Consider the following 13,373-nt stretch of genomic DNA (forward strand, 5'->3'; position numbering starts at 1 on the left):
AACACAGACTAAAAACTCTTGCTTCCTCAAGCTGCACCAATTTCTACCACCATAAAGGAGGGAACAGGAAATGTCTCTTTGCCATAGCCAGAGCACTTTATGCCCTCTGGGGAAAACCTTCGGGAAATAGTAACTTTTAGTTTCAGTGATTTATCTCAGAGCTGAGGTCAGTGTCAGCAGTGCTAGCAACTACATTATATCAGATTTAAAATCAAGGTAAAGTACCCAAGTGTTTCTTGCTACCCTTCAAAAGGAAAAATATGCTGGACTCATTCCATTAACTCTGAATGACACAAGGAGCCTGTAAAGCAGAAATAACAGTATGCTCACTATGAACTATATAGAAATTCAGGGATGTGAGTTCTTATTCAAACCCACACAAAGCTTTCCTCAAAACAGTTCAGAGTAAAGCTATGGCAAGTTAAAGCATAATTCAAAGACAGCAGGTAGCCCAAGGGTTACATTTTAAGGATAAGTGAAGTAGGCACTGATTTTCTGTGCAAGACACAAATGCCAGTGAAACAGCCAGCTTGCAAGCAACAACACCTACTACTTGGCAAAACTAACTATTTCCTGTCAAAAACAGGCAAACTGGAGAGAAAAAAATTATCCACTTTTTTTGTATGCTTTTGTTTTATTTTATTGCTGCTAGCTAAGGCATTCATGCAGCAGGCCATCTAAGCAGCTCACTTGATGCCTTTCAAAGTCATCTGGAACCAGAATACAAAGATTACACATCAATTCTTGTCATTCTTTAATCAGCAGTAAAACCTGCCTAATTGAAAGGAGACAAGTGACAGATTCCCATCAGGCGGTAACTGTGCAAATGACATTCATACCACCCTATTCAAAGAAGTGATGGGTTTCCAAACAAAGTTTGCACCTAGACAAAAGGTCTCTGATATTGATCCAGACCATGACCGACCCTGAGGTAAGCTACTTCCTCATCAGAAGTGGGGCAGGTGGAAGCTGTAGAACTCAGATAAGTTCTGTTACAGAGCTGGGACACAGCCAAGGCATATACTTAAGTTCCATATTTTCAGCATGCTACATTGTATAGGCAATGAATACAAAGATGGTATAATTATGAAATAAACAAGAGAGTTCGGCAAAGCAGATTAGAATAACAAAAAGAGAATAGAAAGTTTACCCACACCCTGGACTCACTGCAAAACTCCAGAGGAGGGATCTTCAGAAAAGATCTTTTCCTACTGGTAGTCAGCTCTTAAATAGGTCTAGGAGAGGTGGAGCCAGGCTCCACCCCTTCCAGCAGCACAGGTGAATTGCCTTCACTTGTGCTCCCAGGGCTGACTCGCTGCTCACCTCAGGTGATCAATCAGAGGTTCAGGCCTTGATTCAGCAGTTCCCATACATATATGTAGCATGTTACATATACATTTTATATGTTGATGTATGACTAAAGCTTCAGCCACTGAAAATGTAAATCTATTTGGAGAACAGAGAGCATATGTGCCTATGAGCAGTTGCAGAGAAGTAATTCATTAGAAATGTTGCAGTTTTCTGAATTAAGAAGCATGCTGTGCTAAATGCAAGTATATTCTTAAATACTGATATTAAAAAAATGGAGACCAAAGAATGCGGCATCATTTGGCAGGTCAGAAATCCATTGTTCACCTATATCTGAATTATCATAGTATCATCTGGTCCCTTCAAGTCCAAAGAATGCAGCAGATCTGGGAAAGCAATATAATGAAACAAGATACTAAATACCATGACAAATTAGATAGACTTGGCTGGAAAATAACAATTTTGTAGGTGTATGTATGAGAGTAGGATGATGAATAGGAAATAGGGAAAGTATATGGGGACCAGTTATTTATCTTCCTTGCAACATAAGAACTCAGAGGAATTGAAAATTCCTAAGCAGATGCTTTAAAAGAGAAAAAAAACACTTTTCCAGGCAGCGTATCTAAAGCATGAAATTTACTCTCACAAGATGTTGCAGATGAGTATAAAGAGATCCAAAATTATGAGATGCATTCATATAAGAAACACTTGTGGAAACCTACCAGTCACAAAGCCATAGATATAACCTGCCTAAGAAGTCTCTGAACTGTAGCTTGCTGGAAGCTTTGAGGGTATTCCACAGGATTATCATGCACATCCAGCCATCAAATTCCCCCCAGAACAACTCCTTTTTGGTTTGATAGAGGCCCAGCTCAGTTTCGTGTTCTTAGGGGTTTTTACATAGGGAGCTAAAAAAAAAAAAAAACTGCTTTACAAATATTCTTATGACCATAAGAATTTAAATTTCACCTAGTCTTTGGTGTGACGGGCACTAGTTGAACTCTGTTCTGTCACACTGATTCACCATAATTTTCAAAATCTCAGGATGCAAGAGGCATAAACTTTTTTTGTCTTCAGATGTAGATTTCTGCTGTTTTGTTCACAGCTGGAGGAAATACTCAAGAAAAAATATGCAAATTGCAAAACAGTGCAAAAAAATAACTGAAAGAGAGAGCAGAAAGGTTAGAGAGAAAAATAAATATACATGCTTACATATATTTTATTTCTTTATGTCATTTTTTATTTTAGTCTATATTTAGCAGTAAGGCCTTATACCCGTGTAGGCATTATGTAAGAACAGAAACAATTCTCCTTTTCCATTCTGTAGGAAGAACCAGCAGTATCCAAGATGCTCATAGTTCAGGCTGCTGGAAATGATAAGAATAGGTAAGAACAAAAGTATTTCATAGAATCATCAAGGTTGGAAAAGACGTCTAAGATCATTCAGTATAATCATCCACCTATCACTAATATTTCCCACAAAAACATGTCCTTAAGTACAATAACTAAATATTTCTTGAACACCTCCATGGACTGCGACACCACCAGCTCCCTGGACAGCCCATTGCAGCACTTGACTACTCTTTGTGAGAAGAAGTTTTTCCTAACATCCAACCTTAATCTCCCCTGGTGCAACTTGAAGCTGTTCCCTCTAGTCCTATCACTAGTTACATGGGAGAAGAGACCGACATCCATCTTGCAGCAATCTCTATTCAAGTATTCGTACAGAGTGATAAGGTCTCACCTGAGCCTTGTCTTCTTCAGACTAAATAATCTCAGTTCCCTCAGGCGCTCCTCATAAGGCTTGTGCTCCACCTGGTGATCATAGAATCATAAAGTGGCCTACACTGGAAAGGTCCTTTAAAGATCACTGAGCTCAAACCCCTCTGCCGCGTACAGCGTTGCAATAACCTGGTAAAAATTTACATTTCAGGATTCCAGATAACCTAGCAAAGAAACTTATGCAGGCAATTCAATCCCTGTCCACATGACCATACCTGATTCCCATTTTCACATCCCAACTCTAACATGTTATTCATCCACCTTGCCCGACAAGAAGGACATGGTGCATGCAGACCAGTGTGGTTGAAGGGGACTGTCCATTGCAAACCCTGTGCACTGCAGTGACCACCATGATCTGGTCTGTTCTTAAAGCTGATCATCAGCAAAAGAAGAATTTACTGAAGGAGTGGAGGAGAATCCTAACCAAAGTTCTGGAGATAAAACAGGATCCTTTGAGGTTTTAGAGAGTCAACTGTGGGAGGAGTTGGCTATTTTCCCACCGATTCACAAATGATTTGCGTCTTCTTAAAGTTTCTATGTGTAGGAAATTCCTGTGGTTTCTGAACTTCTTTTGCACAGGATTCCTGAAGAACACGACCAAAGTCTCCAGAAAGACTCAGAAACTCAGGTGTTTCTAAAAGGAAAAGCATAAGAAGTAAGAATGTACAATCCAGGCCCAAAATGGAAATGAACACTCCTTGAACAAATAGCACAGGTGGATGCATCACAGAGCTGAAAATAATCCTTAAACCCAGCCCAGAGACAGAGGCAGCAACACTCAGTAGTCAGAGCCCTCGTTGGCAGACTTGTGCCCATTTGGGAAGTCAGGCTGGACCAAGTTATGATAACCTAAGCGGAAGGACCTCTTTACTCCACTCAGCTAAGATTGCATCATGTTACAGGAGATGTTAAAGCTCTTGGAAAACTAACCTTTCCACATACCTTAGTACGGCCTTGGGTGAGAGAAAAGATTTAGGTTTTCCTAGTGCTGATGTAGGAACGAGGGGTATGTGATTATCCTGGCAATTCCATCTTAGGCAAAAGTCAGCCATCTGCTTCACTCTGCAGAAGCAAGCAAACGTTACAGCAACAGCAGAAGCACCTCAGTATAATCACAGAATCTCAGAATCTTAGAATTGCTCAGGTTGGAAAAGAACTTAAAGATCATCGAGTCCAACTGCAACCTAACTATACCACCCGAAATCAAACAACCATGTCCTTGCGCACCACAACCACGAATGGTTTCTAAACACATCCAGGGTTGGTGATTCAATCACCTCCCCAGGCAGCCTACCCCAGTGCTTAACAACCCTTTCTGTGAACAAGTTTTTCCTGATATCCAAACAAAACTTACCCTGGTGCAACTTGAGGCCATTTCCTCTCATCCTGTCACCTATCATCAGTGAGAAGAGACCAACCCCACTCTCACTGTAAGCACTTTCAGATATGGGAAGAGAGCAATAAGGTCTTCCCTCGGCCTCCTTTTCGCCAGACTAAACAGCCCCAGTTCCTTCTGTCTATCCAAGGCCATATTCTCCAAGCCCTTCACAAGCCCCATTACCCTCCTTTGGACCTGCTCCAGCACATCAGTGTCCCTTCTCTACTGAGGTGCCCAAAACTTAATGCAGTACTCGAGGTGAGGCCTCACCAGTGCTGAGTACAGGGGCAGGATTACTTCCCTAGTCCTGCTCACCACACCATTCCTGATACAAGCCAGGCTGCCATCAGCCTTCTTGGCCACCTGGGCACACTGCTGGCTCAAAATCAGCTGACTGTCCATCAGTACACCAAGGTCCCTTTCCATCAGGGCAGCTTTCCAGCCACTTTTCCCCAAGCCTGTAGAGTTGCCTGGGATTGTTGTGACCAAAATGCAGGACCTGACACTTGGCCCTATTGAAATTCATACAGTTAACCATGGCCATCAATCCAGTCTATCCAGGTCCCTCTGTAGTGGCTTTCTCCCCTCTGGCAGATCAACACTCCCTCCCTTCTTGCTATCATAAATCTGGACACAGAGTCATTTATGCACCATCACCCCCACTCTTCATTGTTATGGAACAAAGAATTTAGTCTTCAGCTTCATGAGATGAAATTCTGGTGCAGCTAGAAAGGTTGGTGGGTTTTTGTTTTGTTTTGTTTTGTTTTAATATTCTGCCAGCTCCCACTAAACTGCTTAAAATGCATCTGTGATTTCATCATCCTCTATGAGTTCATAGAGGTTGAATCCATCTAATACAGATTACAATTCGGAGTCATTCCTTACAAAAAAAAAAAAAAAATACTGACACATAAGTTGGAAGCAGTGCTGGTCACTGAAGCAGCAGTGGGAAAAGAAAGTTGGTTTTGAAGCTCTGGAATAGAAACAATTTGATTAAAGCTTACTTCTTTTCAATGACTGACACAAACGCTAAACTTCTAGCAGTATATATGCAAGAGCTGCCCAGCAGCTAATTTTTTCATGGCTGTTCTTTGACAGCAAATTTCATGCTTCGACTATGCTTGTCTGTCCCAGTCTGTCAGAATGCTTTCTACGAAGGGAAAGCATGCTAAATGTTCCTTTCATTTCTCTAGTGAAGCAGGAGAAAGAAAGAGTAAAATATGTTATGAGCTTACACATGTTTGATATGAAATCCCATAGTGTAAACACAAACTGTTTTTTTTCAGAGACTGGTCTAGTCTGTTCTTGAAAATGCTTTCATTTCCACCTTGAGATGACTTCATTCTTACCTGTAAAGCGTGTAATGCGGATGTGATTCTCACACCAACAGGAATATAGCTTCAAGTATAACCACATGTGTGAACCTGCAACTCAGCCAGAATGTTTCTAGCAAGGCATCTGTTTATGAAGAGAATTGGAAGCCTAGAATATAATATTCCTTCTGTGAATAGTCTACAAGGTGTAGATTAGTGATAAGTGTAGCACACATTAAAACAAATAACCAAAAATAGTGGGTTTTCCAACAATCCAGTTTAATATTTTCTTCATGTGTTTGTGTTTTTACATCAAATAAAATGGCAACACAAAAAAAAAAAAAAAAAAAAAAAAAAAAAAAGTAATGTACAGTTCAAGAAAATACCCAAAGCCATTACAATTTTGGCTTCCTATTCAATGATAAACAGTTATGTACAAAACTGTTTTATTTGCTGTAACCAGTGAAGATTTAGTGATTTATTTACAATGTCAGCTGGTGCCTTTTGCTATGCAACTGAGCTGTTTTATTTTTGGTATTTACATTCCTAGTAGCAGAAGCCCGTTCCCAAAACTCATTTATGGATAGGGCTAAGAAGTGGACTGAAACAAGGCAAGACGCTCACTACCAATCACAAATATACCTCTGAAATCCTATTTTTATATAAAACTGAAGGAAGAGTCCAGCACCAAATGCACTGCTGTAGCCATTATATTGACAGTCAAGATTACAAAGTGTCTCCACTGAGAAAAGCATTCCCACTCATGCCTGGGGGAAGTACGTGCAAGCTAGAGGCGGTATATATTTCAAGCTGCAGCAGATAGATAGAATATATAACTCTAGTGGTACTTATCTTGAAGTAGATATCTTGCCAGAGACCTCCAAAGCAAATGAAGATACAAAGTATGTTATCCTTTTAAATGTGTACAGAGATTATTTTACAGTTCTTACACAGAGACTAAGTTAGGAGGTGAAAAAAATAAACATTTCATCATAATACACAAGGTATTTCAGAGAATCACAAAACAGATCAGATTGGAATGGACCTGCAGAGGTCTTCTATTCCAAATCATTCAGAGCATGGCCAACTTCAAGGTTAGAGTCAGCTTTAAATGTAGAACAGTTTGCTCAGAGCTGTCTCCAATTAAGTTCTGAATATCTCCAAGGATGGACAGTATGAAATTGCTGGGCATCTACTGTCATGTTTGACCATTTTTATGCTAAAAAAAAAAAAAAAAAAAAAAAACCTGCTCACAACATCCAATGAGAACTTTCCACCTTAGAAAGACAATCTAAGGTTCATTAAGTCAATTATAATCTTTCTATTGACAACAACATCATCAGAGCATCTCTAGACCAAATATAACAGCATTATTCCTTAGGCTTTTTGGAAGGAAGGATTCATTTTCCTAAATTATATTCTGACAGCTAGTCAGTAGGGTACCCCTGCTTGAAATATTTACCTAGCTTGTATGTATCCACTGGCATCAGGAAATCAATGCCACAGTTGCACTTCCTTAATCTGTGACAAATTCAATATTTTGCACATTATACAGCTGTTGCAGAACAGCATGCTTATGAGATCATGAGTAGGTGCAAATTGCTCACATAAAATGCATGAGGGTTTCACCTCAGAACCCTCTCAGCAAAGATAAAAACAGTTTGTCTGGGGAGCAAAAGCTAGTACTCCGTATTGTAGCTGCATGTTTGAGATCCCTCTTTTGCTGTCTGCCTGCTGTCCCTCCTGATTGTCAAACCTGTTTTGTCTCTCACAGCTTGAAAAATGCAATCTACAGCATGGCTTCCTCTAATAAATGCTGCTCCTAGCTAAAATGCTTTTCTAGCTCCTATATACAGGCAGTCACTCACCCGATCATTCCTTCCTAAAAAAAACATTACAGCATGAGCTAGAGGTCACATGTTCTTTACTTGCCTAGCCCTAGGAATGAGGAAAACAAACTAAAATTAGCTCAGTCTTTGTATTCAGGCTTAAAATCTCCCCACACACATCATTATAAGAACACATACAGTCAGAGATGACAACCTACTGTGTCCAACCTAAGAAATTTGTTGCAATGCTTTCTTCTTAAATACCACACATTTTATGACTGTAACAGTTACAACCAGAATACAAGACACTGATGTGTGCACACATATTGATCATAACTTTGTTGAGCAAGGTATGTGAACCCTCGTAATTGGAGCTACTTTTCTGACTACCCCTTTGGAAGATAGCAGAAAAAATAATAATTCTAGGCATCAAAATGAGCCATGCTGTATCTAGGGAGACAATGAATATCAAGGGAAATACATTTTGGGATGCTGATGGGCTTATTTACACAGCCAGTCACACTTGTCACATTTGGTAGAAAGGGAAATGAGGCTTTCCCTGAGCAGTCCTCTTGTAAGATCCAGACTCTTCAGTAGGGTAAATGAGATGCAAAATATTCTTTCTCCCTTCAGTGTAGATGCACAGAGTAGCTCCTACAATCATGAGAGAGTGGTGCATGGAGGGAAAGAAAAAAACAGTTTCTGATTGCCACAAAAATCTTGACAGCTGACTAGAGAAATGTTCCACAGGCCTCTCAGCAGAATAACAAGGTGATGCAAGATGCTGCATTTCAGTTCTCTTCCCTGGGTTCGTTTTCCTAATATTTGTTTGATAGCCCACAGACCATTCTCACACTATAACAACAAATTATCTCTTTGAAAGTCTTCCTCATTTCCTGGCTACGAAAGGCATAGATCAAGGGATCAATCACCGAGTTGCACATAATGAGAATGAGGTACATGTTGAAGTGAGACATGAAGCAAACGCAGTAGAGGTTTTGAGGGCAGGAGATCATCAGGATGAGATGGAGGAAGAATGGAGCCCAGCAAACAATGAAGATGCCAAGAAGCATGGTCAGAGTGATGGCTCCCTTCATGCTGGTTCTTTGATGGACAGAGTTGTACCCAGGCAAAGCAGCTATTTTCTTCACGTGAGTACGAGCCAGGAGGAACATATGGATGTACAGTGAAACCATGAGGAACAGCATGGTAAAAAACATAGTGATGAGACAAATTATAACATAAGTTGATTCATAATAAAGAATAAAGATAATGCCACAGCCTGTGCAAAAGGTCCAAATGCATGCAATGATAAGCCCTGATCTTTTCACTGTCATGATGTTGTGGTAACGCAGGGCATAGAAGATAGTGATATATCTGTCTACTGCTATTGCCAGCAAACTGCACATGGAAGCCACCACAGATATGCAGATCAGTGAATCAAAGACATTGTCTATATGACGGACGAAGGCATCTTCCATAATTATGTGCCTATTGTTTATTAAGTATATTGTTATGGTCTCCCAAGCATTGGACACGCTAACCAGCATGTCAGCCACTGCTAAACTGCAAACAAAAAAATACATGGGTGAATGCAAGTTCTTGTTCTTAACAATTGCACATATCACTAAGATATTTTCAAGGAGGCTTACAATGCCCAGGGTTAGGAACACCTCAGCTGCAATGACCACTTGCTCACATGGTGACGACTTGCTCTTTACAGTAGGCACCGTAAAGTTGCTGCCAAAGGCACTCAGGTTTAGTTCAGAAAAATACAGTTGCGAGGATGTGTTCATGTCTGGAAGCAAACACTTTCTGTTCTCTCTGAGGGACTTGCCAAGGAGTGTGGTAAATGCATTTTCCAAAGGGCAAAAGACCCTGCCAAAAAAAAAAATAGAGCATGACAAAAACAGGCAGAAGTTGACAAGACAAATATCAAACATTTCTATTTAGTTTAGCTTGTACACATCCTACCCCTTTAACACAATATTCCTCTACTGATTCTAAATTAACTTCCACTTGGCTCAGAGTTTTTGTGCCCATCCATACTGGGAAATTAAAGCCACACACTAATGAAGAGATTCATACACTCTTCTTTTGTACTTTAGTTTATCCTATTCAGTCTCCCAGAAGCAATCACACTGTCCTGGAAATTCTGCCAAACACAAATAGACAATTAGCAGAATAAATGCAGTTATCCTGCATTTCAGAGCCCAGAAATGCAGGAGAAAAGTACTACACTGCGCAGAACCTCATCACTGGAATGCAATATATAGAAATACTGCTACAAATAAGAACTGAACATTTTCTGTAAAAGATTTACATGCATCCTGAACTTTGAACTTCTTAAGTTTGCACAGTCTGTGTTATAAACAGTCTGTCTGTGCAATGCTAACAAGCTCATTTTAAGAGCATAGTATTAAACCACGAACCAAGGCAAACACATTCTGTGATTCCGTGAGATTACAGAATCAGTAGGAGAGAATTCTGGCCCAGCAATAAGTTTCCTATTCCAGATAATGAGTACTTTTTGTCTTTTAGTAATGAGAATATTCAGTGCAAGCTGTAAGCCATCATATTCTTAACACAGGGAACTCTTACAGCTGATTGTCAATTACTTGTTGCAAGTAAAATTCAAAGCTCTTCAGGCAAAATCATTTTCAGTTTTTAAACATAACCTTTCATTTTCAATCAAGAATTAACGGTACCTATTTACAAGAGCTGCTCCTTCAGTTGCTCTTCATCTCCTGCAGCCTTTCCTCCAGAGAGCAGAAGTTTCAGCCCCTCCTCACCCGACATCTGGGGCTGGAGACTCCTTGGTGGGGACAGATGACATTATAGAGGAAAATGAATGAGTAAATCCATAGAGTCAAGGCTGAGCACGCATAAATTACTCACTGTGCAACTGTCCTTTTATAGTCTCCGAACAATAATGACTTCAGTACTCAAACTGTAGCTCCTCCTCCCCTTCGCCCCTCTGAACTTCGCTTTTCACTAACCCTGATAGCAAAGGCTCTGGTCTTTACCACCATCTAGTGGTCTTTACCTGTCTTTCTTTTTATGAGGACAGATTCAGGTCTAAAACTCGTGAGCTTTTAAAATTCTTGCTTTTGCTATACCTTTGGGGAAATCTATATTAAAAGATAAATTGCACTAGGCATGTTGCTTGCTAAGCACATCTTATATGGATTGGTTTTTCTGTTTTCTCTGCTTTTGCAAATACTTGCTGTCAATAACTTCACGTTCCAGAAGAGACAGGAGCAGAAAATCATTTTTGAAGTGGGAGGCTTATTTTATCGTTCTTAAAAAGATTTGTCTTTCATCTACAGTTATAGTTTTGTAAGAATAGGAAGCACACCACCACACAGCTCATAAAAGAACATACTATCAAGCCTACCACACCATTAATAGAAGAGATAAGCAAAGACATTTCTATGAAAAACAATATAGAAGAAATAAATGATTGCATCCTGGCTTCCTTGTCTGGAGCAGAGATTTCCATGCATATAAGGAGGAGCATACTGAACACTGTGCTGGGAGCCAGAGACGAAATTCTCTCTTTCTCCACATTGCCACCTTTCCACAAATCAGAAGATTGGATTTCTTCTATGGTATACCATAACTCCAAAAGCTTATTTTTAACCTACACTTTTTTTTTTTTTTTTCTTAAAGAATCACCATCAGAAAGCACAAATGATAGGGCTGTACAGTGTGCTGTTTTCACTGTCTACTTAAATAGATTTTATTGATAGAATGCAGCTAAATCTGTGTTTCTGATTGTTACACTTCACAGAAATTTCCTTTGTTGTTACTGCAAGCTTCACTTTAGTAACTCTCAAAGACCTGAGCCATTATATGAAAGGTTTTTATGTATGAATAGTCCCTGCACCAGAGGAGATAGTGAAAAATGTTTTGATTCATATGCGTAAAAAGGCTTCTTTAAGACTACATAGTCACAGTCTGGAGGTGAACTGTGCATACCCCTTCTCCCTGCTAAAGGAAAGAGAATTTAGATTACCACAAAATAGAGGCAGAAAACTATGCTCAGGTGCAGCTGTTATATCTGAGCAAATAGTGCCAGCAAGTAAACAGAATTCGAGCTCAGAGCTCCTTGCTGTGCTTAAAAGAATATAGGATGCCCATCTCCAGTCCTCTTTCTGTTCTGCAATGTAAAGGATGTTTTGGTTCTTCTATGTTATCCTTAGTTATCGTAGTTATCATTAGTTATTTCTTGCATTTCTGTTTGCATTACTGTTTGAATATTGCTTTTCCATAGCAGACCCAGGATATCATACACCTACACATAACGTCTTTCTTCTTTCTCACTTCTTATACCTACCAATGTCTGTGCAGATGTTGTGCTTTTTCCACTTTTACTGATTTCCCTTCTAGTACCCTAATATTTTATTATATTCTCTCCCCTTAAATTTGGTTTCATTTCCCCATTTACAAATCCTTCTGTATGTTCAGTCATACAGTTTAACAAAATTCTTACAGATCATCTTAGCTGCCTCATAGTAGTTCTGTGTGCACCTTATAGCACTCTGGGCAGACCATCTGACTGCTAGAAACAAGTCACACAGCAGAGGAAATGGGCTGACTGCTATTCCTTAGTGCAGTGTCAGGTCTCTCAGATACGAATTATGAAGCAGCCTTTGTATTCTTCTGCCACAACCCAGACACTGCAGGCCAGACCCTTAGTACAAGTGGCAATGCTGGACTAAGAAACTCTCCTACTTACAGAGTTGACAGGAAAAAAAAATGATCTGCCTGGAAACTGGGACAGTGGTATAGATATACTTTGTTTACTTTAGAAGATGAGATGAAGAAAAGCTTAGAAAAAAAAAGAGTTTAATGGTAACATTTCTGCAACAAACAGCTATGCGCATAACAGCTGGATGAACAAGTAGCTGAAGGGGCACCCGATTAGTGGCCAGTGATTAAATGAGTTCTGAGGATTGTAAATGCAGGGCACAGGGTCAGATCTTCAAGTCCTCTATTTTCTCAGGAAAGAGATGTAAGCTTCCAAACTTCCAGTTGGAAGGCTCCTGACTGACAAGTTATTCTTGCAGGTGCTTGTGGGCTTGATATTTATCTCCCTTGCTTGTTCTGCTCATGAAATTCTCTGTCTTTGCAGTCAGGTCAGCACTCAGCATTTTCCAAGGCCAAAAGGACTACGTCCAGATGGCCAAGCTGGGGCAAACAGTACCTCATACATGACTGTGGGTATGTAGCTATTGGGCTGCACTGATTCGGCATGCGGCCTGATCCCATGAGCACACACAGAGGAACACTGAAGTCCAACTCCTGTCCTTAAAGCAGCATTTTCTTATCACAGATTGAAAAAGGCAGGAGTGGCAGCACACTGAGGTGGAGGTCCACAGGTCTGCAGTGCTGGGGAAGACTGAAGCAGGGTCCCTCAGGCCAGCATGCAGGGTGAGAGGTGAACCTGGCTGGTGAGCCTGGCTCAGTTATTTCAGACATGGGCTCAGGAAGAACAGGACTTGGGAAAGCTTCTCTTTAAAACAGATGCAATCAGGATGCCTGTCTGTACCATTCATTTGTTTTCTCACCAAATTCACATATTTGACCCTGTATTTGGGCTGACCCTTCCTCCATGCTGCTCAAATGTGTATTCTGCAAAGGACAAGAGTGAAATTGCACACCATCTTCATGACAGCAAGGTGCTGATTTTGTCAATGAATGCAAAAAGGAGACCAATAGTACAATGTGCCCCCAAAGGATTTTCTGCAAAAGTTTATC

General features: G+C 40.2%; 1 protein-coding gene across 1 annotated transcript; it reads right to left on the reverse strand.

Annotated features, from left to right (window-relative positions):
• Positions 1–6,213: 6,213 nt before the first annotated feature.
• On the reverse strand, positions 6,214–10,555 carry MC5R (melanocortin 5 receptor). The gene is made up of 2 exons (XM_042869087.1): positions 10,319–10,555; positions 6,214–9,488 (listed from the first exon to the last, which is right to left on the reverse strand). The coding sequence occupies exon 2, from the start codon at positions 9,404–9,406 to the stop codon at positions 8,429–8,431; it is 978 nt and encodes a 325-aa protein (XP_042725021.1). The 5' UTR covers positions 9,407–9,488; positions 10,319–10,555; the 3' UTR covers positions 6,214–8,428.
• Between the last annotated feature and the right edge of the window lie 2,818 nt (positions 10,556–13,373).

The sequence above is a fragment of the Lagopus leucura genome, unplaced genomic scaffold (assembly GCF_019238085.1).
Source record: "Lagopus leucura isolate 7727_CA_CO unplaced genomic scaffold, USGS_WTPT01 Super-Scaffold_100002, whole genome shotgun sequence".
In the NCBI taxonomy this organism is placed as follows: Eukaryota; Metazoa; Chordata; class Aves; order Galliformes; family Phasianidae; genus Lagopus; species Lagopus leucura.